Genomic DNA, 27,949 nt, shown 5'->3' with positions numbered 1-27,949 from the left:
TAGCCCTGGACCTCTTCCAACCTCCCCAACCCCTGGGAGAACGAATGTCGACAGGCGAAGGGAGGTGAGAGGCGTTAGCCCCCGAGCAGTCGTCCCCTCGAGCGTACCTTTTGACGTTTCCCAGGATGCTTGCCCTCGCCATGGGAAAGGCCAGGTAAAAGTGTTATCTTCGCCGTCGGATGACGCAGCTGGCGTCTTACGTATTTCCCTTCCTGCTAGACAAGAAGAGAGTTGCTCGTCATGACGCTCGAGCGTCAAGATTCTAAACGCCATGACGCCTAGCCTCAGAAAGCCAAGCGTCAAGGGTTCTTGACGCCGAGTTTCAAGGAGTTGGACGTCGGGATGCCTAGCGTAAGAGCCTCGGACGTCATGAAACCGAGCGTCGCGATCGGGAACGTCATAGTTCCGAGCGTCAAGATCGCGAACGTCATAGTTCCGAGCGTCTAGCGTTGGAACAACGTGACGCCAGGCGTCATGATATTGGACTCCTTGATGCCAGAAGTCAGGATAAGACCGGAGTTAGGACAGCGAGACGCTAACAGCCAGCAAGACGCCTACTCTCTGCAAGTTGCAGCGCTCATAGACGCTCCCTCGCACCAAGTTGGACGTGTGACGAGAGGTGACTAGGATCGTGACGCTCCCTCGCATCATGCTGGACGCATGCATGACGCACGCAAGCGGGACAATGCATGTGATTCCCTCACTCGTTAGACATCAGAAATCGCCAATCCTTTGGAAGAGATCTCAGAGGAGACGCAAGAAACTCTTCATGAGGCGGATCTGAAATGATTACTTGCGGTATTGGCGGGCTTATTTCCGAATGATTTTCAGCAGGCTGTTCCTCGGAGCCCGCCCTCGCAGTTTATGAAGGGTAGACACCAGAAGTCTTCCTCATTCAAGAAGACAGTTTTAGCCAGATCGGTGAAGAGGGCTTTTTCGATGTTGAACGACTGGATTTTGAAGAAAAAGGAACAGGGAAGGACAACCTTTTCCTTCCCCCCAACGAGATTGGCCTCTAGATCTAGCGTGTGGTACCAGACTGGGGAGGCTCAAGGCTTGGGAGTTCCTGCCTCTTCCCAAGGGGACTTCTCCAGACTCGTAGACGCCTCGCGTAGAACAGCCATAACTAAGGCTAAAGTTATGTGGTCCTCATCGGAATATTACCACTTGCTGAAAGGCGTCTTCAGGACAATTGAAGTCTTCAGCTTGATGGACTGGACTCTCGGAGCCCTCGCAGATGTTACGGACGAGAAGAACAAGACGCAAATGCACCTTATTGCCTATCTCGATAAAGCTGTTAGGGACGGGACAGTCGAACTCACAGCCCTTTTCACAGCAGGTATTAATAATACCTGCTGTGAAAAGGGCTATGCAGTTTCTTTCCTGTCGTCAGGAGTGACTCTCGCTCAGAGAGCAGAGCGCTTGTATGCTCCTTTGACCAAACACCTCTTCCCTTCAGAGCTAGTGAAGGACTTATCGGCAGCTCTTGCGCAACAAGCAGCGCAAGATCTGATTACAAGGACTGTCAGGAAAGTTCTTCCGGCAAACTTTTTAGCCAGGAAGGAGAAGGAAGCTCCTCCCACGCGTCAGCCCTTTCGAGAGGAAGCCAGAGAATGGCTGTTGGAGGGCAACTTGTAAAACCCCAAACAGCAACCGAAACCCAAAAAGTGAACTCAACAACCTCCAGACACAAGTGGGAGTCAGGTTATCCCACTACTGGCAAGAGTGGAGATAAAGGGGAGCGGACGATTGGAAGGTCGAAGTACTAAAGGAAGGATACAAATCCCCTTCCTAAGGAAGCCTCCTCTTTCGACAGAGCCGTTAGAGTTGACAGCTACATACTCAGGGAGCAAAGCAGCAGCTCTTCAAGAGCAGGTAAACCAGATGCTGTCAAAAGCAGCAATAGAAGTGGTAGAGGACCCCTTGTCAGAGGGATTTTACAACAGACTATTTCTGGTACCCAAGAACTCGGGGGATTGGAGACCCGTTCTGGACATAAGTCCACTGAACAAGTACCTGAGCAAAATCAAGTTTGCTATGGAGACAGCTGCGTCAGTCCTAGCAAGCACCAGACAAGGAGACTTGATGGTGTCGATAGACCTGTATTACGCGTATTTTCACGTCCAAATTCACCCGAATTATAGAAAATATCAGGTTTGTACATCACGCAACAACTTTTCAGTTCAGAGCACTTTGTTTTGGACTAAGCACGGCTCCTTACGTTTTTACACAAGTGGTATCGAACGTGGCTCTCTGGTTACATCTGGAAGGGGTATGAATATTGATGTACCTGGACGACTGGCTAATCAGAGCCAGGTTGCAAGAAAAGTGTCTGGAGGATCTACAAGTGACTACTACTACGTTCACTTCAGTTCCATCTGTCAAGATATTGGACAAGAGACCAAGACATAGAGACGTGGATTCTGATCCCTCTGGGAATCAGGAATCAGTTGAGTTGGTGGGACGACCCCAACAAGCTACAAGAAGGCTTCGAACTTTAACAGAAGAACCCCGACCTAGTGTTGTATTCAGACACATCAGACGTGGGGTGTGGTGCAACACTGGGGAAGGGCAAGATCTCGGGTCTATGGGAAGACCATCAGAAGAAATGGCACATAAACGTGAAGGAACTGGTGGCCATTCATCTAGCACTAATAAATTTCCAGGAGGAGGTCCAAAACAAATTTGTACAGGTCAACGCAGACAACACCACAGCGTTGGCCTACATCAGGAAACAGGGAGGCACTCATTCGGATTCCCTTTATGAGGCAGCAAAGATCTGCTGTGGGCAAAAGCGAGCAATCTAACTCTGATAACCCGCTTCATAGAGGGAGAGAAGAATGTCAGAGCGGATCTTCTCAGCAGAGGAAGACAGTTCTCACGACAGAATGGACCCTACATCACGAGGTGTGCAGCAGGCTTTGTATTCTGTGGGAAGAACCGTCAATAGACCTCTTTGCGATGCAGAGAACAAAGAGGTTACCTGTTTATTGCTCTCCAGTCCCAGACCAGGAAGCAGTGGCAGTGGACGCCTTCCTCAAGGAGTGGGAAGGACTAGATACGTATGCCTTTCTCCCCATTCAGGATCCTAGACAGAGTCATGAAGAAGTTGAGGGAGTCGAACAACGCCCGCATGACGCTGATAGCTCCATTTTGGCCCATGAGACCCTGGATCATAGAAGTGATGGAGTGGCTAGTAGACACCCCCCAGATCGTTACCTTGTCGGAACGATCTACTCAGACAGCCACATATAGAGAGATACAGTGGAACCTCTACATCCGAACGTATCTACATCCGAATTTTCCAACATCCGAAGTAAAATTCGAGCAAATTTTTGACTCTACACCCGAATTTTATTTCGACACACGAAGTAAGCAATTTTCGTCGTACCGGTTGTATCCGAATTTTTCGACACTCGAAGTACAATTCGAACACGTTCCGACTCTACACCCGAATGATTTTTTCGACACCCGAAGTAAACAATACTCGTACGCGTAGTCGGTGCTCATAGCGCCTGAAGTGTTTTTTATTTCCGCCGATAGAAGGCAGCACATCGACCTCGGAGGGATGCTCAATTAGCGGTGCTTGGGTCAGTCCTCTGTTCTCGTTGGCTTCTTGCGGTTGTGCTATGTGCGTTCTGCTATTAACTCTGTTTTAATCGTGATTTTTTACGTGCATCCTTTAACGGTAATTTACGTAAAGTATGGGTCCTAAAAGGCTTAGTTTTGCCAGTGGTAGTGGTAGTGGTGAGAAAAGGAAGAAGGAAATGCTTTCTTTAGAAATTAAGCAGGAAATTATTGAAAAACATGAGCGTGGCGTCCGCGTGAGTGAACTTGCTTAACAGTATGACCGTAATATGTCGACGATCTGGACAATCCTTAAACAGAAGGAAGCTATTAAAGCAGTGAAACCTTCTAAGGGGATCACCTTAATTTCAAAACGCTGTACCCCTATCATAGAAGAGATGGAACGACTTCTACTAGTGTGGATTAAGGACAGAGAGATCGTTGGCGACACCATCACCGAGACCGTCATCTGCGAGAAGGCGCACGCCATCTTTACGGACTTGAAGGAGGAGAGCTCTGGGGGTGATGCTGGGGAGAGTTCAACCGAGCCTTCCTCAGATGATTTCAAGGCATCTCGTGGCTGGTTCGAGAAATTTAAGAAACTGTCCGGGATTCATTCAGTTGTTCGCCACGGAGAGGCTGCTAGTGCGGACACAAAGGCTGCAGCTGACTTTGTCAAGAACTTCGAAAAGATTGTGCAGGAAGAAGGCTACGTAGAGCAGCAGGTGTTTAATTGTGATGAAACCGGGCTGTTTTGGAAGAAGATGCCGAGTCGAACCTACATCACTGCCGAAGAGAAAAAATTGCCTGGGCATAAGCCAATGAAGGATCGGTTGACTCTTGCCCTATGTGCCAACGCTAGAGGGGACTTTAAAGTCAAGCCCTTACTGGTTTACCATTCAGAGAACCCTAGGGCCTTTAAAGCACAAAACGTCGATAAGGATCAGCTTCATGTTTTCTGGCGATCCAACTCGAAGACCTGGGTCACTAGGCAATTCTTTGTGCAATGGGTTAACCAAGATTTGGCCCTTCTGTGAAGAAGTATCTTCATGAACAGAAATTGCCTTTAAAGTGCCTGCTATGCCTTGACAATGCACCCGCTCACCCCCCCCGGACTTGAAGATGATATCTTCGATGAATTCAAGTTCATAAAGGTGCTGTATCTTCCACCGAATACCACCTCTATCCTCCAGCCCATGGACCAGCAAGTCATCTCTAATTTTAAGAAGCTGTACACCAAGCACTTATTTAAGCAGTGCTTTAATGTCACGCAAAGCACCAACTTAACTTTGCGTGAATTTTGGAGGGGCCACTTCAACATCGTGCACTGCTTGAAGATCATAGATCAGGCTTGGGTGGGATTAACTCGACGGACCCTCAATTCTTCCTGGAAGAAGCTGTGGCCTGATGCAGTTTCTCCCCGAGATTTCGAAGGTTTTGACCCCGAACCTGATCCCGTGGTCGGTGCAGCGGAAGCCGTAGAGGAAATCGTCTCCCTTGGCAAGTCCATGGGTCTGGAGGTCGACGCAGATGACGTTACGGAACTCGTCGCCGAACATCACGACGAACTTACCACGGATGAGCTCAAGGAACTCCATGCTATGTCGGAGCACATGAGTGATGACGAGGAAGGGAGCGAGGAGGTAGAACATGTGTTAGGTTGGGCGCATATAAAAAAGGTGTTAGGAAAATATCAAGACGTGGTCGACTTCATCGACAAATACCATCCAAAGAAATTGCAGGTTTGTCGTGTAGTTTCTCAATTCGATGAAGTTTGCCTAACTCACTTTCGGAACATTTTGAAAAGCCGTACCAAGCAATTATCTATCGATAATTTCTTTAAAAAAACTGCGAAGCGAACTCGTGATGAAGAGGATGTAAGTGATTCGAAGAAAACGGCATAGAGTGAACCGGAAGAAAGTGAAACAAAGAAAACGGAAAAGAGTGAAGCGAAAGAAATTCAGTCAATTTTAAGTGTAGAGAGTGAAAGTGATTAAAATTACGTAATCATCAAAAAGAAAAAAAGAAAATGTAAAAAAAAATACAGTATAAAATATAAAAATAAAAAAAAAATAAGCGAAGTTATGTTAAAGTTCACTTAGTGTAAGTTAGAATAAGTTACGGTAGTGTACGTTTATCGTAGTTAACCTCTCTACCTCCTCGCCGCCTGTCCGTCTCCTCTCTGCGTAGCAAGACTAACAACACCTGCGCTGGAGTTTCTAAGGTAAAGTGACGCTAAAAACCTGTTTCTTATTTATCATTTTTTGCTAATTCTTCTTATTTACATGTCTATTCTTCTTATTTACATGTCTATTATCTAATTTATTGTTCATTATTCTCATGGGAAAATTATGTGTAGTAGTTTATTAAGAAGTTATCATAGGTTTTTGGGCTCAACCACGGATTAATCCTATTTCAATGTATTCTTATGGGAAAATTCGTTTCGACATCCGAACATTTTCTACATCCGAAGTTGGTTCTGGAACGGATTAAATTCGTATGTAGAGGTTCCACTGTACCATCAAAATCTCCTCGCTCTCAATCTACCTCCCTTTCAATCCACCTCCCTTTCGACTATAGAAAAAACTGGCAAGAGCGAAGAGCTTTACGAGAGAAGTTGCAAGAGCAATCGCGAGAGCGAGGAGGACGTCCACAATCAAGGTGTACCAGTCAAAGTGGGACGTGTTCAGGGAATGGTGCAGAGTTAACAACATTTCCTCTTCCAGTACCTCTCCAACTCAACTGGCAGATTTTCTGGTACACTAAAGAACCCAAGAGAAACTAGCAGTATCAACCATCAAGGGATACCGCAGCATACTAGCTTCCGGCTTCTGTCAGAGATATTGACGTGTCGGGAGACAAGGATCTCTCGAACCTCATAAGGTCCTTTGAGACAGTTAAGAGGAAGGACAACCCAACCCCCTCTTGGAATTTGGATGTAGTCCTGATGTTTTTAACCTCGAGCAGGTTTGAACCTCTCGACAAGGCTGCGTGGAAGGATCTCACTAAGAAGACCCTATTCCTGGTTGCGTTGGCAACAGCCAAGAGAATAGGAGAATTGCAAGCCTTCAGCAAAAATGTAGGCTTCAATGGAGAGAATGCAGTCTGCTCGCTGCATCTAGCTTTTCTCACCAAGAACGAGAATCCTTCTCAGCCATGGCCCAGATCCTTTACCATACTAGGGTTAACTCATTTAGTAGGACAGGAAAAGGAGAGAGGCCTTTGTCCAATGAGGGCCCTAAAATTTTATCTGCAGAGGAACAAAAACATGAGAGGCCAGGCTGACAACCTCTGGTGCTCGGTGAAGAAACCTCCGTTACCCTTGTCAAAGAATGCACTGGTGTTCCTTATCAAGGATTTAGTAAGGGAAGCTCACTAGAACTATGACGAGAAAAGCTTCCCAATCCTCAAAGTCAAAGCACACAAAGTAAGAGCTGTGGCAACTTTGATGGCTTATAGACACAACAAGTCTAAGAAATTGATTTTGGAAGCGACATTCTGGCAAAGCAAATCAATCTTCGCAGATTGTTACCTAAAGAGGTACAGACCCAATATGAGGATTGTTGTTCCCTTGGTCTGTATGTTGCCTCTGGCGCCGTAGTTGGAGAAGGTACTACTGCCTCTAACCTATAACCTTGTTTATACCCTTGCTATTTCTTGAACTTGATCTCACAGGTTGTCTGTGAAGGTTGTTGCAACCTTCCACGGCCTGGGGTGCAAGTCTAAGTTAGGTTTTATGGAGTGTGTTTTTAGTGTGTTAGTGGGTCAGGTGGTCAGCTCATTGTCCATGGCTATGCCAGGATAGCAAGGGTGAGGGTCTAGTCATGTTAAGGTCGAGGACCGTGTGACAGCCCCACAGAGACTTTTTACAACCCCCTGGGTGGATCGCTGAGTCTCTCAAGGAATGCAGGCGAATGAGGCAGGAAAACTATGAAGCCAGCTTCCTTATCAGGTAGGAACCATATTATTGGTACAGCTAGTTTGTAGCGATTAATAATTATACGAATTTCCAACGGGGTTGCGGTTCTCTAACCCACCACCAATGGTGTCAATCAGCTATATATATGTAACTACCAGGGAAGTTAGATATTTAAAAATGGTATTTTCATTTTAAAATAATTTTTTTAAATATACTTACCTGGTAGTTACATATATAAAAGGTCCCTCCCTCCTCCCCTCTGAGAACAGGGGCATGGAATTTCTGAGGACAAATGGGAATGGTTCCAAGTACTTGGGTAGAGGGAGCACAGGTATGATCACCTGACCATCTATCGGCGATTGCCACGAATTTTGAATTTCTGCCGTGCGCGCGACGAATCGGCGGGATAAAGCTATATATATGTAACTACCAGGTAAGTATATTTAAAAACTTATTTTAAAATGAAAATACCATTTTATTAAGTCTGCTCATGACCATAGCAGGTGCAAAGTTAATGTTAGTGGAGTCTTATCAAATGAATTTTCAGTGAACAGTGGAGTACTCCAATGGAATGTGTTTTCACTTATGATATTTATTGTCCAAATGGATTTTGTAATGCATAGAATGGTTGAGGATGGTGGAGAAGGATTGGACTGGATTGGTTACAGGAAATTAGCTGACCTAGAGTATGCTGATGACTGTCCTTATTAGCAGAACACCACAGGACTTGGAAAACTTGCCTACCAGAATGCATGAAATATCACTTGGGGTTGGCCTCAAGATAAATAGAAGAAAGACAGATATGATGAGAATGGAATATGCAATAGAAGATGAAATATCATTGGAATGAGGAAGGATTAATGAGGTGAAATCATTTAAATTTTTAGGAACTATGATCTCTAACAAAGGATCTTTAAAATTTGAGTTAAATGAAAGATTGAAAAAAGGAAATGAGACAATGGCTAAGTCAAGTTAAATTTTGAAATTAAATAACTGAAAATTGCATAAAAATCAGGCTATATATCAGTTTAGTGAGATCGGTGTTACTGTATGGACATGAGTCCTGGTACGTCAATGAAACAATATCCATCTGATTTTGTAGATTTGAGAACAAAGCCCTCAGAAGAATATTAAGAGTTAATGGTAGGACAGGATTAGAAATGAAACTATAAGAGAGAATACCTGAGTGCCTTATGTAGATAAGATCATGGTGAGGGGTAGTTGGAAATGGTTGGAGCATACTCTTCGCACTCCCAAAGAGAGATTAGTTCACCAAACTTTCAACTGGGCTCCACACGGCACTAGAAGAGTTGGAAGACCCAGCCTACATGGCAAAATCTAACCGAGGCCCTTTGGATCATTAGGCATAGGGGGAGATGATGATGATAATAAGTAATGTCTCAATCCATATAAATCTTTCCCTTATTTTTTTTTCTTTTTAAGTTTCCAAATTTCTTCATCATTTACTTGCATTTCACAGATCCTTGGAAATTTCCTCAATATCATATCACTCATCCCATTTGTATCCTTGATAGTTGTAAACACGATGACGTATAAGGGGATTTAGGTTTTTCCTATTTTATTCCTCAGTTTTTCAACTATCATTTCTAAAATGTATTATAATTTTCGTGTCTTAGATATATAATTTATTTCATATTAGTATTGTGCATCGTTTTCACAAGTAAAAGTTAGCCAACTGTCATTATATCCAATTATTGATTTTCTACGTAGTATTTGTCATGCATGTGTGAAATGCTATTTTTTTTTTACAATAATACAAACCCTCGCTATTAATAGCGGTCAGTATAAAACTAGCCATAAGACCTTTTAGTGAGGTATAAAGTACCCTACCGCTAGTTAGTGGTGGTAGGCGGGGTAGCGGGCCCCCCTGCTCACTCACACACACACCTATGTTGTCTAGTCACTTTTAACTTTTGGCTCAGCGCGAGTAGATGTCTATCCCTCTCTCTCCTCCCCAAACTGTTGTCTTCTAGCTTTTGACTTACGTTTTACTTTTTATGATTTTTTTTTCTTTTTTTTTTTTTTTTTTTTTACAGTGTGTCTCCTGTCACTGGGTGTCTTGTGAAGGGCTCAGTCCCTTCTCTTTGGTCTCTCCATTGACGCCATACTATCCGTAGGCGGGGGGCCCTCCTCTGTGAGTTCTTTAAGGGAGATCGTGACAGCTGACGTAAGATGTGCAGAGTGATCGTTCCTGTGGCTTCTGCCGCCCCTGCTCCGTCCCTGCACTCTAAACCGGCCCCTTTGGCAACTCTTGATCAACATGCTAACAACAACCTTTCCCTCATGAATGTTTGGTCACTTCCGAGAGTGTTACAGTTTCTGCAACACCCTGCTTCTGCTCCTTCGTTCTTGATGCCATGGCGTAGGAACAAGGACAGTGACATACTAGTTCCTTTTTTTGAGTTCCAGTGGGTGTATTCCTTCGGAGTGACCCCAGAAAAGAGCTTTGGCCACGTTTCAGAGGTAGCACTCCAAGCTGACCTTCAACTTGAACAATGGTGCTGATGGGAAACAAAGACTGCTGCCCGGAAGTCCGCCTCCAGGTGCTGGAATTTTTCCTTCAGAGGGAATGTTGCTCTGCTAGCCACTATTCTGGAGGGTTACCGACAGAAGCAGGTGATGTTGGTTTTTTTTCCTGTCCACGGGAGAAACTTCCTTCACCTCCTACGGCAGGAATTGAATTCGTACATTCCTTTCCATCGCTCTGACATCGTTCTTCAGGTAACCTCTTCGGGTTGAACCGAGAGAACAAGCTCCGGCTTCGTTCTCAGACATCACTCGATGTCAACCTTCTATTTTAGCTAGAGCTTGTTTAGCGGAGGCAGTGAGTGCTGCCCGGGGTTTGCCTCCAGTTGTTGGAATTTTCCCTTCCATGGGAGAGTCCCTCCACCAGCCACTGATCGGCAATCTTCCTCCTTGCATGGGAATTGCCGACAGGGACAACAGATGTTGGCTGCCTTTCCCATCTGCAGGAGAGGCTTCCTTCATCTGTTCGGTCTCCTCTTAGGGGGATTCCTCCAGCGGGAATTGGATTTGTCCATTCCCCGCTCTTCCTCTTCGGGAGCAGTCCTCCTCGCCCAGCCTTGCTGCAGCAACACGGTCAGCTCATGATCACCCACAATCATCCTTCAACTCGCGACCGTCGACGTACGCCAGCCTGAGATAATCCCTCTCCTTGATGTTCACCAGCTTGCCGTCTGCCAGCCTGTGATCATCGCTCTCCATGCCGTTCACCAGCCCCAGCTTGTTGATCGCCACTCGCCAGTTTGCCTGCTCACCGTTCGTTGATCGCTGTTCACCAATTCACCAGCTTGCCATCAGTTCACCGATCACTGTTCGCCTGCTTGCCTATCGCTGTTTTCCATAATGCCCTTTTGTCAGATCGCCGTTCGTCAAGTCACTGATCACTGGTTGACATCTCACGGGTTGCGCCGTTCGCTGATTGACATTCACAAGCTTGTCGTTTGCTGGCTCTCTGTTCTCCAGCTCGCCGGTTGCAGCCCGTCATTCACCAGCTCGCCCTTCAATGGCACGCTGTTCGCTTGCTCACCGTTTGCTCTACGCCTGCTCATGTGGCTGCTCAGGATCGTCACTAGTCAACTCTCCTCTAGGTTGCTGTTATCAGCAACCACTTCCAGCAGCTGGAGAATTATCCTTTGGATACTTCTCCTCCGGGGTAAAGTTGCTTCCGTGACAATCTGTTTTGATTGATACCCTCTCTTCATTGAAGCTTTTGCTTCCCATGAGACTCTTTTACTTACCAAACCTTGAGTGAGGTTTTTTTCAGTACAGTAATGGAAAAACCCCTTCTTCGAGCTCGGAGTACTCATTTCTTTTTGCCAAGGACAGAGAATCCATATCCATGCAACAGGAGCATACACTCCTATCTTTTCCCCCCTCTTAGCGATTTGAGCATTTGGTCTCATGGGAAGACTCGGTTCATCAAGATACCACCGAGCTTCTACAGTCTCTTCTTTCTACAGAAGCCTCGAGTTTTTACCCTCTCCTCAGGGAACATGTTTGATCTTCAAACTCTGTCATGTAAGGAGAAGGCTTACAGTCATACAAGCTGTTAGCCCAGGACTTTCTGCACAAGTTTGACACACACGCACATACACACACACACACTCTCTCTCTCTCTCTCTCTCTCTCTCTCTCTCTCTCTCTCTCTCTCTCTCTCTCTCTCTTTCTCTCTCTCTCTCTCTCTCTCTCTCTCTCTCTCTCTCTCTCTCTCTCTCTCTCTCTCTCTCTCTCTCTCTCTCTCTCTCTCTCTCTCTCTCTCTCTCTTTTTTATTATGATAGACTTCTTGTGTCAAAGAAAACAAACCTAAAAATTCTTTACATTTCTTTAAAATGTAAGGTTCTGTATCAAGGAGTAGTTTTATATCTTTCTCAATGGCTATCTATTATAGAATTGCAACAAAATTACAATCACTTCACCGTATATCTGAAAGTCTTGTTACATATAGAATTGCAGTCTTTTACTATTATTCAGAGTAGAATATAGAAAAACAAATTCTGAAAAAATATTCTGCAAGCACTTGATTATGAAGAATTTCAGGGTGTTTAGAGTGAATTACAATAGAAATTAAAGGAAACTTGAAAATTTTATTCTGTAATCAGCAGCAAAACAAATTAACATGGAAATGTAGGTTATCATAGAGTAAGTATGTTTGTATAACCGATGGTGACAAACCCCGTATACAGCTATTGAGGCGGATCCGCTGCCTCGTAGTGAAGGGGGCTAATCACCCTAAGAGAAATAAGACTTGAGTGTCATTGCATTTATTTTGAGCCTAAACTGAAACTGCCAGCTAATATTACGCCATAGGGTCAGACTTCCGAACGAGTTCAACAAAGAAGATGGTATCAGGAAGAACCTGTTTTCCTTCCAGAATGAGATACCATAGTTCTTCTATGTGTAATAAGTGTGAGTGCTCTTGCAAATCTTCAGAGTGGTATATGTTTTCTCCTGCTAATGCAAGCACTTTTTAGCAATATGTTTCTGAGTGCATGATGATGAGTTTGAACTCAACATCATTGATTACTGATGAACATACTGCTTGACGCATTTAACCTTCTCTGACTACAGTACATTGAAAAACCAATATGTGCCAGACTTTGTCTGTGCTCAGCGTGCATAACAGCACCGGGCTCTCACACCAGCACGCTTAACTTTAAAGAGTGTGTGGTACGCACAACAGCAGCACGCTCTCACACTAGCGCGCAGTGACTAAGTTTCACGCTATTCTATAGATCCTTGTGTACCTCCTTTATCGTGCGCTCCCCATTGGGAGATATTTCCTTGCGTCTCTTGAATACGCACGCTCGTTTGATGATCGCATAGCTAGAGAAGATGACAGGCCCGCCTTTTTGAAGCACTCGACTTGGCGTACAGCGTGCTAGTAATGCGTACTGCTCCCCTATTTCCTTACTAGATGGACAGGGGTTAGGTGTTAGAAGTGCCCCAGGATGTGACTTCCGCACACATTCTTCCTAGATTTTGAAGCTTAATGAACGGATGGAAACTTCAATACAAAAGTCTGTTCATGCCTGTAAGTGTGCTCAATCAAGTTTCACAGTCAGCTGACTTTGTGCATATAGTACTTGTGGTTAAAAGAAAGATTGGCTGTTGCCCGTCCTTTTTCCCTGTTGGACAATTTGTCTTCCAAGACCGATTTATAGGAATTGCACAGAGGTCACTCCTACTGTATTACCCCCGAAGAGACAGAATTGCCGTATCCTTCACCAAGGGTGACAATTGAGACCGTGGGATTACACGCTACTTTACTTTCATTTCAGCTGTTTGCAATTGTTCACTTCTATGGGATCACCACCCTAAATGCTCATGGTCTTGTGCTCCTACTGAAGTGTCATCTTACCTGTTCGAGCACTTGGTGTGTTCTCATCTGATCTTGATGTTACAACTCTTTGAACTTAAGTACGCTTTATTGAGACGTGATCTCTAGATCGGAAATCTTCTGCTCATCATTTGCCCTTAGAAAGCTACGCTCATCTGATAAGAGCTTTCATTTGCCTTCTAGTAAGGCAAGAAACTTCATAATTCTTTGCCATGAAATTTTGAAAGGTGAGAGAATATTTATTGTGAATATCCTCTCCCTGAAGATATGTACAAGTGCTTACACACCAGCTACCTGTCCTTTGATGAAATTGAGCGTGTACACTACCAGTACAAGTAAGGTCCAAGCCCTTATCTTCCTTCATGTGAAAGTATCCTCTAACTTTCGGGAGAGTGAAGGAAGAGAAGCATACCAAAAGTCACTTCCTTTGGTTGTTACAGTTGGCTTCAATAATTTTAATACATGTCACAAGAAGCTGAGGAGACTTCTAACAGGTGTACATTACAGCACATAAAACTGTGTTTAGCCCAAGAAAATGTTGGCAATGCTGCCTGTAAAACAAAGTCATTGAGCTTGTAAACATATAGTCAGAGCATTTTTATTAATACAGTTTTATGTTGTGCCATACAGTATGGAAAAGTATTATTTGCTAAACATCACTTCGTAAATTTAATAAAAATCCTTTTGATCACATGTTTACTAGCTCAGCGACTTGGTTTTACTGGCAATGTTACCAACAGTTTTTCCTTTACTAAACACAACATTATCTGCTACAATGTACGTATAGCTGTTGGATTTCCCCTTTGCTTCCTGTAGTTTGGCCAGGGTACCTGAAGCCTGTTGAGATACTACCGCTAGAGAGTTATTGGGTTGTTTGACTAGCCAGACAGTACTTCATTGGATCCCTCTTTCTGGTTACGGTGCATATTGTCTTTGCCTACACATACACCGAATAGTCTGGCCTATTCTTTACACATTCTCCTCTGTCCTCACACACCTGACAACACTGTGAATACCAAACATTTTTCTTTGCACAAGGGGTTAACTACTGCAATGTGGCTACTTTCCTCTTGGTAAGGGTGGAAGAGACTCATTAGCTATGGTCAGCAGCTCTTCTAGGAGGACACTCCACAATCAAACCATTGTTTTCTAGTCTTGGGTAGTGTCATAACCTCTGTACCATGGCCTTCCACTGTCTTGGATTAAAATTCTCTTGCTTGAGGGTACACCCGGGTACGCTGTTCTCTCTTATTTTTCTTCCTCTTGTTTGTTTTGAAGTTTTTATATTTTATTTATTAAAGATCTAATCTAATGTTGTTACTGTTCTTAAAATACTTTATTTTGATTATTTATTACTTCTATTGTAGCTTATATATCTCTTTTTCTCTGTTGGAGCTCTTGGGCTTATAGCATCTTGCTTTTTCAACTAGGGTTATAGCTTGGCTTGTAATAATAATAATAATGATGATGATGATGATGATGATAATGTATACTGTACCGAAATTGATAAAGACAACTGTACCAACCTAATAATCATGCATACACCCTCCCACTTTCCTACATCTAGGGGGTTCCCCATCTTAGGTGAGAGTGATTTGTAAATGAATGTTAGTTGGTAAGATTTCTCTTAGTAAATGGGTACATCAATCTGGCCAGGCTAGCATGAAATCATGAATAAAATGGTGTTTTCTACTCTGTTGACAAGCAGTTGTTTTGGAACATGTAGTATTTACCTGTATATGAGTATTGGTTATGTATAACAATAATAGATTTTATAAAAGAAATTAGCCTTTCGCTATGCTTAAGGTTCATGTAAAGTTCAGTTGTGTTGCCATTTTTTAGCTAAAATAAGTTTATTCATTTCAGGTCTCATGGACACCAGTACCACTCTTGGAATTATTACCATGATAATTTTGGTATTTATGATGACGACCCAGAGGTTATCACTTTGAATAAGGCAGACTTTGGTAGGATAAAATTTTTCAGTGGTGTTGATGTTCACCTGATGAGGGTTTTTGTAGATATATTAATATACTGTATTGTCATAAATAATCATAATAACTACAAAGTACAGTATATTGGTAATTTGGTAACATCAAAATAAAATTGTATGGAAATGTCTATTTCATTTCTAGATAAGGTATCTTCTACTGCTTCTATTCCCTTCAACAGAGCAGAGTGTCACTGGCTCAGAAGACATATGGTTTATCAATTTTTACCACCCGATGTGTTCGCATTGCCACACACTAGCGCCTGTATGGCGTGACGTTGCCCGTGAACTTGAAGGTGTCGTTAGAATTGGAGCTGTTAACTGCGATGATGATTACCATTTGTGCAATGCCCAAGGAATCAGATCATACCCATCCCTCATAGCATATCCAGGGGTTAGTATTGATCTGTGAGTTACTCATTGTTAGGCAGCTTTCATGAATTTATAGATTAACTATATTTGCACATTACAGTATCCTATAATTCTGTTAGCCCATATATGTAATTTTCTTTTTCTCTGCCCTTTTCCAAATGTAAATGTGAGTGTGATCATAAAATAAAAAATTGAATGCTGATGTAGTTAGAGCTTAGGAAGAAGGTATGCAGGAATTTTAGCATTTTTGAATTTCAAACTCTTCCTCGTATAAATATCACATATGGGGAATAATCTAAAAAAAACTATATGCTTAGATGTTTAGGAATATTTTAGTTGCCTTTGTTGGAAGTGAAAACTTACTCTTAATTGTGTAATTAGTGAATATATTTTAACTGCTGTTGGGGTTTCTATCATCAATTGTCGTCTAATTGAATTATGTCTGCTTTATTTATTCTTGTAATAATATGGTTTTTCCATTATTTTGCAAGTAATTCCTTTATCATGGCTATTTAGACTGGTATAGTAAAATTATAATGCATTTTTGTTATAAAATCAAATTTAAACTTCAGTAAAATAAGCTTATGCAGCTAGTGAGCCTCTTGCCGCAGTTAGCTTCTTTGCCAGCTATTTCGCAAGATGGTACCCTCACAGTCTTCAGGAGCTATAAGAAAAAAATATTTACTCAGTCAACTTAGGTGATTTAGGTTTAAATAAAGTAGAGGAGGTAGTAGTAGTACTGTACTTTGAAATTTCTATAGTCTGCATTGATTATTTCTATATAAAGACTGTTGATTTGTGAACAAAATGAAGCCACATATTCCTGTAAACAAATATTTAATGCACAATGAGGCCTTCAAAATTAAAATTTTATTAGATGCTAGTGTTCTACGCCCTGTTAATTTTTATTCACCTAGTATTGGATCTCACAAAATCAAAAGTTTGTATTATGACAATTCAGTAGAAAGCAATGTAGGGAGCAGTTTCCTTTTGCTTTTGCATGCCCTGGATCTCCTTTAACAAGTGTACCCATCATACATACATACATATACCAAGGCACTTCCCCCAATTTTGGGGGGTAGCTGACATCAACAAATAAACAAAAACAAAAAGGGGACCTCTACTCTCTACGTTCCTCCCAGCCTAACAAGGGACTCAACCGAGTTCAGCTGGTACTGCTAGGGTGTCACAGCCCACCCTCCCACATCATCCACCACAGATGAAGCTTCATAATGCTGAATCCCCTACTGCTGCTACCTCCGCGGTCATCTAAGTTATCGGAGGCAGCAGCAGGGCCTACCGGAACTGCGTCACAATCGCTCGCCATTCATTCCTATTTCTAGCACGCTCTTTTGCCTCGCTCACATCTATCCTCCTCTCACCCAGAGCTTCCTTTACTCCATCCATCCACCCAAACCTTGGCCTTCCTCTCGTACTTCTCCCATCAACTCTTGCATTCATCACCTTCTTTAGCAGACAGCCATTTTCCATTCTCTCAACATGGCCAAACCACCTCAACACATTCATATCCACTCTACCTGCTAACTCATTTCTTACACCCGTTCTCACCCTCACCACTTTGTTCCTAACCCTATCTACTCGAGATACACCAGCCATACTCCTTAGACACTTCATCTCAAACACATTCAATTTCTGTCTCTCCATCACTTTCATTCCCTACAACTCCGATCCATACATCACAGTTGGTACAATCACTTTCTCATATAGAACTCTCTTTACATTCATGCCCAACCCTCTATTTTTTACTACCCCCTTAACTGCCCCCAACACTTTGCAACCTTCATTCACTCTCTGACGTACATCTGCTTCCACTCCACCATTTGCTGCAACAACAGACCCCAAGTACTTAAACTGATCCACCTCCTCAAGTAACTCTCCATTCAACATGACATTCAACCTTGCACCACCTTCCCTTCTCGTACATCTCATAACCTTACTCTTACCCACATTAACTCTCAACTTCCTTCTCTCACATACTCTTCCAAATTCTGTCACTAATCGTCCAAGCTTCTCTTCTGTGTCTGCAACCAGTACAGTATCATCCGCAAACAAAAACTGATTTACCTCCCATTCATGGTCATTCTCGTCTACCAGTTTTAATCCTCGTCCAAGGACTCGAGCATTCACCCCTCTCACCACTCCATCAGCATACAAGTTAAACAACCATGGCGACATCACACATCCCTGTCTCAGCCCCACTCTCACCGGAAACCAATCATTCACTTCATTTCCTATCCTTACATATGCTTTACTACCTTTGTAGAAACTTTTCACTGCTTGCAACAACCTTCCACCAACTCCATATAACCTCATCACATTCCACATTGCTTCCCTATCAACTCTATCATACGCTTTCTCCAGATCCATAAACGCAACATACACCTCCTTACCTTTTGCTAAATATTTCTCGCATATCTGCCTAACTAAAAATCTGATTCATACAACCCCTACCTCTTCTAAAACCACCCTGTATTTCTAAGGTTGCATTCTCTGTTTTATCCTTGATCCTATTAATCATTACTCTACCATACACTTTTCCAACTACACTCAACAAACTAATACCTCTTGAATTACAACACTCATGCACATCTCCCTTACCCTTATATAGTGGTACAATACATGCACAAACCCAATCTACTGGTACCATTGACAACACAAAACACATATTAAACAATCTCACCAACCATTCAAGTACAGTCACACCCCCCTCCTTCAACATCTCAGCTCTCACACCATCCATACCAGATGCTTTTCCTACTCTCGTTTCATCTAGTGCTCTCCTCACTTCATCTTTTGTAATCTCTCTCTCATTCTCATCTCCCATCACTGGCACCTCAACACCTGCAACAGCAATTATATCTGCCTCCCTATTATCCTCAACATTCAGTAAACTTTCAAAATATTCTGCCCATCTTTTCCTTGCCTCCTCTCCTTTTAACAACCTTCCATTTCCATCTTTCACTGTCTCTTCAATTTTTGAGCCAGCCTTCCTTACTCTCTTCACTTCTCATTTAAACTCACATTTAATGCAACCAAAGTTGTTGTGGAAGGCAATAATAGTACTGTATTTGAAGACCCTGAAAGTGTATCCCCCAAGACAATTAGATGGCCTCTTGAAATTGTTTCTAATGCAATTTTACCAGTATAATCAGATTAATGTTGTTTTTCTTGGCAAAGCTTTTATTAGCTTGTCAGTGTCTCTTCTGCTTCTGGTGCTTTGTTTTTTCAATATTAAACTTAGCCGGTGATTATATAAGCTGCAACTCTGTTGCTCGACAGAAAACTCTACGTTAAAAATCCGCCAGCGATCGCAATGCAGGTAGGGGGTGTACTTCAACAGCGCCATCTGTCGTGCAGGTACTCAGTACTCAATGTAAACACAGAACTCAATTTTCTCTCTGTCGGGCTACCGGCAAGACCTACTAATTCGCTGTTACTAACTGGATTTGTTTTCACAACTATTTGGTGAAGTACACTATTCTAGTTTTGAGCTTTCGCTATGCAGGTGTTTTATCTTCATCTCAAAACTTGAACTCGTTTTGGATAGATTTAATTATGGTGACAAAGAGAGTATGGACTCTCTTTCACTTTTAAATGGCCGACCCTTCCCTTAGACGGAAGTGTGTTTAGGTTTTTAGTAATTTTGCTTAACACGTTATAGATCTATATATTTTATATCTCTCCGCCTTTATTAGGCCTCTTCGATTAACTTTCCATTTATTATAAACATATAAAAATAAATTTTTATGTTTTGTTTATATGCGACCTTTCCTGATAGTAGGCGGTCCTAACTTGGAACCGAAGTTAATCAACGTTGAGCCCGTTATATCGTATTTAGCCTTTAAAGAATTTAAAACTTTTTAAATTTAATGTTTTATGAAAGAATTTCTTTGATAGTCTTCGTACTGTTTTCAAAGATGAACTAACGTTTAGTTTTTTAGACTACGCAGTTGTTGACGTTCAGGACGTTCAACCTGCGCTCTATCGTTACGATAGAGAGAGAGTGTATCACGGTTTCACTTTGCAGTAAGAGTAAATCGATTCTGACGTTTTGTTCATTCTTTCTTAGCTTAAATGTTTTAAATTCTAAATTAAAGGAACTTTTTATTTGGAAAACCTTTAAGTTTTTTCCTTTAGCGGTTGTGCGTCCTGTGGACGCTGAGGCGACCTTCTGCCGCACTCCAGCTGAGAGAGTCCCGCCACCCATGCGTTCCAGTGTACCCTGCCAGCCGCATGTTGACGTTCAGCGACGCACGGAACCTTCCGTTGACGTTCGCGAGGTACAACAACAGTCTAAGTTGTTTTGTTTTGACGCGGTGCGTCAACCTCCGCATTCTAGAGTTGTTTTGACTGCTCAGTCTAGACAGTCAAAGCAGTCTCGAGTGGACACTGTACGTCCTCACGCACATATTGTGGTTGACAGTTCACAGACTGTCAAGCAGTTACATGACGTTGCCTTCTGGTCTGCTACTAATGCTCCAGTGAGAGACTCACTGAGGTAACCTAGCTTTTATCGGACAAGGTTCCTGTAGATGAGGAAGTTGCTGTTCTCCCTCCTACTGATATTCCCTTGAGGACTCTGTCAGATGGAGAGGAGCCTTAAGCTGCTTAGCCTCCTATGGACTTTAATTAAATCATGATGATTTTTTTTTAAGGATCTTCGTCCGGATCTTGTAACTGCTGCTCCTCGTTCGCCTAAACGTCAGAACTTACACTAGGCCTAGCTACTTCGAAGCCGTTGTTTTTAAGCTAGTGCTCTCTCGTTCTCCTAGAGAGCGTTACGTTGGCTAGGCGACTGGTTTTTGCACCAGGAGGAGTTCTTAGGGATACAGCCTTTGATTTCCCTTCTTTTAAACTGGCTTTTAGAGCGAGAGTCTGATATGACACGAGAGAAGTTCTCGGCTTGGGAGTTCATGCCTCTGCCCAGATAGACTTCTCAATTCTGGTAGACTCGCCCTGGCGCCTAGCCAGGAGACGCTCCAAGTTGTTTACAGGTCAACTTCTCAGCTTTTGTCAAGCCTTTGAAGTTTTGCTGTACAGTACTATTATGTCACACATAACAAGGCTTTCAGGGATGGTAAACGGTTCCGCCTCAGTCGCTAACCCCGTCTGTTGCCACACCTGCTCCCGTAGACCCTAAATGGGCTTTGCTGCAAGCCATGCAGTCCAAGCTTGCGTCCTTGATAGAGGACTTTAATGCGGAGAAGAACCTTCTGGCCAACAACCTTCCAACCGGTCGGTTGTGCGCCCTGTTGACGCTGAGGTAACCTACTCGCGTCTGCCAGTTGAGGTGGTTCCTCCTTCTGGCCAACAACCTTCCAACCGGTCGGTTGTGCGCCCTGTTGATGCTGAGGTAACCTACTCGCGTCTGCCAGTTGAGGTGGTTCCTCCTTCTGGCCAACAACCTTCCAACCGGTCGGTTGTGCGCCCTGTTGACGCTGAGGTATCCTACTCACGTCTGCCAGTTGAGGTGGTTCCTCCACCGATGCGACCCAGTGTGGGTTGCCAGTCGCACGTTGACGTTAAGCGACGCTCGGAGGTGGTTGTTGACGTTCAGGACGTTCAACAACCAGCAGAGGTGACTTGTTGTGACGCAGTGCGTCAACCTCAGCAACCCGGTAGGGTGTTGACTGCACAACCCAGACGGTCTAGACAGTTTCGGGTTGACGCTGTACTTCCTCGCGCACCCATGGTTGTTGACAGTTCACAGACTGTGCAGCAGTTCCATGATATTGCGTCCGGCTCCGTCACGCATCCACCAGTGCGACCGGATTCAGCGAGTCAGACGTTGCCCACTCCGTTGCCGTTTCCTCATCAGTTTCGGATGAGGAACCCTCTGATGAGGACGTTGCTGAACAAGACGATCAGCCCCCAGCCCTGCTATCCATCCAGAAGATGCTGAAGAAGGAACGCTGCTCAGTCAGGCTGTGGATGAGTCTGGTAGGGACACTGTCATCCGTGGATCAATTTGTGTCACTAGGAAGACTACACCTCCGTCCTCTTCTATACCATCTAGCTTTTCACTGGAAAAAGGACAAGACGCTAGAAGCGGTCTCGATCCCGGTTTCCGGAAAGATAAAGTCTTGTCTGACTTGGTGAAAGGACTATATCAACCTTAGAGAGGGTCTTCCCCTGACTGTTCAGACTCCCAACCACGTTCTCTTCTCGGACGCATCGGACGTAGGCTGGGGTGCGACATTAGACGGTCGGGAATGCTCGGGATTATGGAACTCGAGTCAAAGGACAATGCATTTCAACTGCAAGGAGCTACTGGCAGTACGTCTGACCTGGAAAAGCTTCAGGTCTCTCCTTCAAGGCAAAGTGGTGGAGGTTAACTCGGACAACACCACGGCTTTGGCGTACATCTCCAAGCAAGGAGGGACCTACTCTCTGACGTTGTACGAGATCGCAAGGGACCTCCTCACCTGGTCAAAAGGTCTAGACATATCACTAGTAACGAGGTTCATCCAAGGCAACTTGAATGTCATGGCAGATTGTCTCAGTCGGAAGGGACAAATAATTCCAACAGAATGGACCCTCCACAAGGATGTATGCAAGAGACTTTGGGCCACCTGGGGCCAGCCAACCATAGATCTCTTCGCAACCTCGATGACCAAGAGGCTCCCAATATTTTGCTCACCAATCCCGGACCCAGCAGCAGTTCATATAGATGCCTTTCTACTAGATTGGTCACATCTAGATCTATATGCATTCCCTCCATTCAAGATTGTCAACAAGGTACTGCAGAAGTTCGCCTCTCACGAAGGGACAAGGTTGACGCTAGTTGCTTCCCTCTGGCCCGCGAGAGAATGGTTCACCGAGGTACTTCGATGGCTAGTAGACGTTCCCAGAACACTTCCCCTAAGGGTGGACCTTCTACGTCAGCCACGCGTAAAGAAGGTACACCAAGGCCTCCACGCTCTTCGTCTGACTGCCTTCAGACTATCGAAAGACTCTCGAGAGCTAGAGGCTTTTCGAAGGAGGCAGCCAGAGCGATTGCTAGAGCAAGGAGAACATCCACCCTTAGAGTCTACCAATCGAAGTGGGAAATCTTCCGAAACTGGTGCAAGTCAGTATCCGTATCCTCGACCAGTACCTCTGTAACTCAAATAGCTGACTTCCTCTTATATCTGAGGAATGAACGATCTCTTTCAGCTCCCACTATCAAGGGTTACAGAAGCATGTTGGCATCAGTCTTCCGTCACAGAGGCTTAGATCTTTCCAACAATAAAGATCTACAGGACCTCCTTAAGTCTTTTGAGACCACGAAGGAGTGTCGTTTGGTTACACCTGGTTGGAATTTAGACGTGGTACTAAGATTCCTTATGTCAGACAGGTTCGAACCGCTACAATCAGCCTCCCTGAAAGATCTCACCTTAAAGACTCTTTTCCTGGTATGCTTAGCCACAGCTAAAAGAGTCAGTGAGATTCATGCCTTCAGCAAGAACATCGGATTCTCATCCGAAACGGCTACATGTTCTACAACTTGGTTTTCTAGCCAAAAACGAGCTGCCTTCTCGGCCTTGGCCAATATCGTTCGATATTCCAAACTTATCGTATGTTTGGAAATGAACTAGAAAGAGTCTTATGTCCTGTAAGAGCTCTTAAGTTCTATTTAAAACGAACTAAACCTTTACGAGGCCCGTCTGAAGCTTTATGGTGTTCAGTTAAGAAACCATCTTTGCCTATGTCAAAGAATGCTTTATCCTATTTTATCAGACTGTTTATACGAGAAGCTCATTCCCATCTGAATGAGGAAGACCAAGCTTTGCTGAAGGTAAGGACACACGAAGTTAGAGCTGTCGCAACTTCCGTGGCCTTTAAACAAAATAGATCTCTGCAAAGTATAATCGACGCAACCTATTGGAAAAGCAAGTCAGTGTTCGCGTCTTTTTATCTTAAGAATGTCCAGTCTCTTTACGAGAACTGCTACACTCTGGGACCATTCGTAGCAACGAGTGCAGTAGTGGGTGAGGGCTCAACCACTACAATTCCCTAATTCCATAACCTTTTTAATCTTTCTCTTGAAATGTTTTATTATTGTTTTTGGGTTGTCCGGAAGGCTAAGAAGCCTTTCGCATCCTACTTGATTTGGCGGGTGGTCAAAGTCATTTCTTGAGAAGCGCCTAGATTAGAGGTTTTGATGAGGTCCTGTTGTATGGGTTGCAACCCTTGATACTTCAGATCCTAGGGGTCGCTCAGCATCCTAAGAGGATCGCGAGGCTCCGTAAGGAAGACGTACTTAAAAAGGCAGAGTAATTGTTCAAGTCGACTTCCTTACCAGGTACTTATTTATTTTATGTTTGTTATTTTGAATAACTGCTAAAATGAAATAAAAAATCCTTAGCTCATAATAATGTAAACAATTATTGCTGGTCTCTACCCACCCCCTGGGTGTGAATCAGCTTATATAATCACCGGCTAAGTTTAATATTGAAAAATGTTATTTTTATAATAAAATAAATTTTTGAATATACTTACCCGGTGATTATATATTAAAGGACCCTCCCTTCCTCCCCAATAGAGACCCAGTGGACCGAGGAGAAAATTGAGTTCTGTGTTTACATTGAGTACTGAGTACCTGCACGACAGATGGCGCTGTTGAAGTACACCCCCTACCTGCATTGCGATCGCTGGCGGATTTTTAACGTAGAGTTTTCTGTCGAGCAACAGAGTTGCAGCTTATATAATCACCGGGTAAGTATATTCAAAAATTTATTTTATTATAAAAATAACATTTTTCAGCACTGTATTATTTGATGATTGGAAATGGTTAACATATAAAAATCATTACAAAGGACAGAGCATAAATCCACATAAAATATAGTACTGTACTGTATTTGTACCAGGTTTTTAGAGCTTTCCTAGTTTAAAATATCAGTGGCCACTAAAGCAGTACTTCTTATTAAGAAGGTTATTGCAAAGCATGAACTTAAAGGATTTTATTTATATACTGTTGCCTATTTGCATGCCATTTAGTAGTAAGTTACTGTATTAGTATCATTTTGGAAAATGATTATCGTTTGGATCGTGGTCCTATAATTGAGATGGCTCTCATGACAGGTTTGCAATCCATAGGGTTGTGCATATTTAGGCCCATGCATGCTAAATTGTTCTCCTCCATAAGTTTTATGCAATATGGCAGTTTGATGTGGTTTTCAAGAATCATAAATAAAAAGATTTTTTTCATTTCAGCGGATGCACTTCAGGCAAGAGAAGAGTAAAGAGAACTTAATTAACTACATGCTGCAGAAAGTGCGGTCGGCAGCTTTCAGACTTAGCTCCAGTAACATGAAGACTTTGATATCACGGGAAGATACTTCCAAGAAACCTTGGCTTGTCATATTTTATGCGGATGCTGATGAAGCAGATGAGTTTTGGATCACTCAAACCAAACTTGGTGCTATTTTTGTATGTATCATATTTCAACTTTGTTCTACAAAGACAGTAAAGGGAAGACCGAAAAGCTCCTCTACAAAAAAAATCTGTACACATTACCTCTCAGATCAGCTCCATCTATTGACAATGCTCCTAACAAAAATTCATTGAAATCCCTTAAGGATGTATGAAAGTTATTCATGGAAATTAAGTCCATGACAGTATTATAGTACACTACTGCAGGTATTGCTTTTATACAAAATATGCATTTTTAAAATCTTATATATGGATCAGATTTTAATATTTAGTCAGATAAGTAAGAAATGTTTAGCTAAATGTAAGGAGGTATATTTTGCATCTATGGATCTAAAGAAAGCTTACGGTAAAATTGATAGGTAAGTGATATGGAATGTGATAAGATTACATGGAATTGATGGAAGGTTGTTGCAAACCGTGAAGAGTTTGTACAATATTATTATCACTTGCTAAGCTACAACCCTAGTTGGAAAAGCAGGATTCTATAAGCCCAAGGGCTGCAGCAGGGAAAATAGCTCGATGAAGAAAGAAAATATACTACAAGAGAAGTTTAAGAATAATAACACTATTAAAATGAAACTTTCATGTATAAATTATAAAAACTTTAAAATAACAAGAGGAAGAGAAATGATATAGAATACTGTTTCCGAGTCTATTCTAATGCAAGAGAACTCTACCCCAAGACAGCAGAAGACCATGGTACAGAGGCTATGGCACTACCCAAGACAAGAGAACAAAGGTTTGATTTTAGATTGTCCCTCTCCTAGTAAAGCCGCTTGCCAAAGCTAAAGAGTTTCTTCTACCCTTTTCAAGAGGGTTGCCACTAAACTACACTGCAGTAGCTAACCCCTTGAGCAAAGTTGTTAGGTGCATGAGGACAGAGGAGAATGTAGAAAGGCAGTAAGCAGTAGGCAGTAAAATATGTATTAGGATAGGGAATGAAGTGAGTGAGTGAGAGTAGGACTCAAACATGGATGTGTGATTTTGCCATGGTTGTTTAATTTGTTTGTTGATGGAGTTATAAGAGAGGTAAATACTTGAGTGCTTGGTTGAGGATTGAAACTGATAGGTGGGAGTGATCATGACTAATAGATGAATAATTTTTTGTTTGCAAATGATACTCTATTGGTTGCAGACTTTGAGGAGAAGCTGTGTCGATTAGTGACAGACTTTGGAAGGGTGTGTGAGAGAAGGAAGAAGTTGCGAGTTAATGTCTGTAAGAGTAAGGCTATGAGATGCACGAGAAGGGATGGTTGTGCTAGATTGAATGTCACGTTAAATGGAGAATCCCTTTAGGAAGTAGATCATTTCAAGTACTTGGGTTTTGTTGTTGCTGTAAATGGTGGAGTTGAAGCAGTTGTAATTCAGAAAGCAAAAAAAGGATGTAAAGTGTTGGGGGCAGTGAGGGGAGTTGCAAAGAATAGGCGTGTTTGGGATGAATGTAAAGAGAGTTCTCTATGAGAAAGTGATTGTAACAACTTTGATGTATGGATCAGAGTTAAGGGTAATGAAAGAGATGAAGAGACAGAAATTGAATGTGTTCTAGATGAAGTGTCTGAGGACTATGGCTGGTGTATTTAGAATGAGATAGTGAGGATAAGAACGAGTATGAGTAATGAATTAGTAGGTAAAGTGGTTATGAATGTGTTGAGGTAATTTAGCCATTAAGAGGGGATGGAAAATGGTCCTCTGCAGAAAGTGATGAATGCAAGAGTTGATGGGAGAAGTACAAGAGTAAGGCCAAGGTTTGGGTGGATGCATGGTGTGAAGAAAACCCTAGGTGACAGGAGGATAAATGTGAGAGGCAAAAGAGCATGCTAGAAATAGAATTGAATGTGGAGTGATTGTGACACTGTTCCGATAGGCACTGCTGCTACCCAAGGTGACCGCTTAAGTAGGGGACTCAGTATATAAAGCTTCATTTGTGATGGAAAAGAAGAGAGGGTGAGTTGTGGCACCGTAGCAGTACCAACCAGACTTAGATGAGTCTGCAAACAGGAATGATGAGAAAAAATCCCCTTTCGTTTCTTTTAGGTCAGCTATCTCCCAAAATTAAGGAAAGTGCCATGGTAGAGGAGTAGATATACTGTATATTTATTATAAGTATTGGTGACAGATGTAATTCATATTAAGTGCTCCTTATTTTCATAAAGTCCATATGTAAACAAGCAACTGAAATGATGAGTGCCATCTGTTGTCAACCCACCCTTCTAATGAAGGAAAAGACTCATGGAAATTCAACTGACTTTCCTGTCTTCCCTTTACTGTATTTTTTCTACAAGTAAGCTTTAGGAACAAGGTCTGAATATAAGAGGTGTGAGCCTCAATGAGTGTGTATGGAAGTACTTATTGAAACTCATGCAATTAGAAAGTAAAATTTATGCAGCAATGGTAGGTTATTGAAATGAAATTGAAAAAAATGTCTGCAACATAGAAACAAAGGTTATATTGAAGATAGTTGTTTTAATTGCTAGGTTCAGTAATTGATTTAATACAAGAAAACTTATTTCATAAGTTAATGCATATTGCTCATAGATAACCCGTTCTATTATCAAACAATAAATGGCATCGATTAGGATTTGTTCACAAGGGCTCCTTGTCCACCATAATTTATTTCTTGAATTTCATCTCGAGTTGTTTGCATGTGAGAAGAGTTGATAGTTGGTCTGTACAGTGGTCTTTCTTACTCATTATATGTAAGAAATTACTGTATGGTTGAAGGGAATTGCCATGTAGCAATTTGTTTTTGGACGAATACAAACCTTAGTCCTTAGATAGGGGTAT

At 42.7% G+C, this 27,949-nt stretch overlaps 1 protein-coding gene across 2 annotated transcripts in view; it reads left to right on the top strand.

The window, feature by feature from the left end:
• Positions 1-27,949, top strand: part of LOC137638825 (dnaJ homolog subfamily C member 10-like) — a 144,554-nt gene that overhangs the window by 17,275 nt on the left and 99,330 nt on the right. For both annotated transcript variants that reach the window (XM_068371213.1, XM_068371214.1), the window contains exons 4-6: positions 15,235-15,335; positions 15,541-15,752; positions 24,947-25,162. In XM_068371213.1, the coding sequence (XP_068227314.1) occupies positions 15,235-15,335; positions 15,541-15,752; positions 24,947-25,162 (529 nt within the window). The remainder of the gene's footprint in view (positions 1-15,234; positions 15,336-15,540; positions 15,753-24,946; positions 25,163-27,949) is intronic.

Source organism: Palaemon carinicauda, chromosome 3 (assembly GCF_036898095.1).
Source record: "Palaemon carinicauda isolate YSFRI2023 chromosome 3, ASM3689809v2, whole genome shotgun sequence".
Classification (NCBI taxonomy): domain Eukaryota; kingdom Metazoa; phylum Arthropoda; class Malacostraca; order Decapoda; family Palaemonidae; genus Palaemon; species Palaemon carinicauda.
Note: the sequence above shows the minus strand (reverse complement) of the source record. Positions and strands in the feature narration are given on the sequence as shown.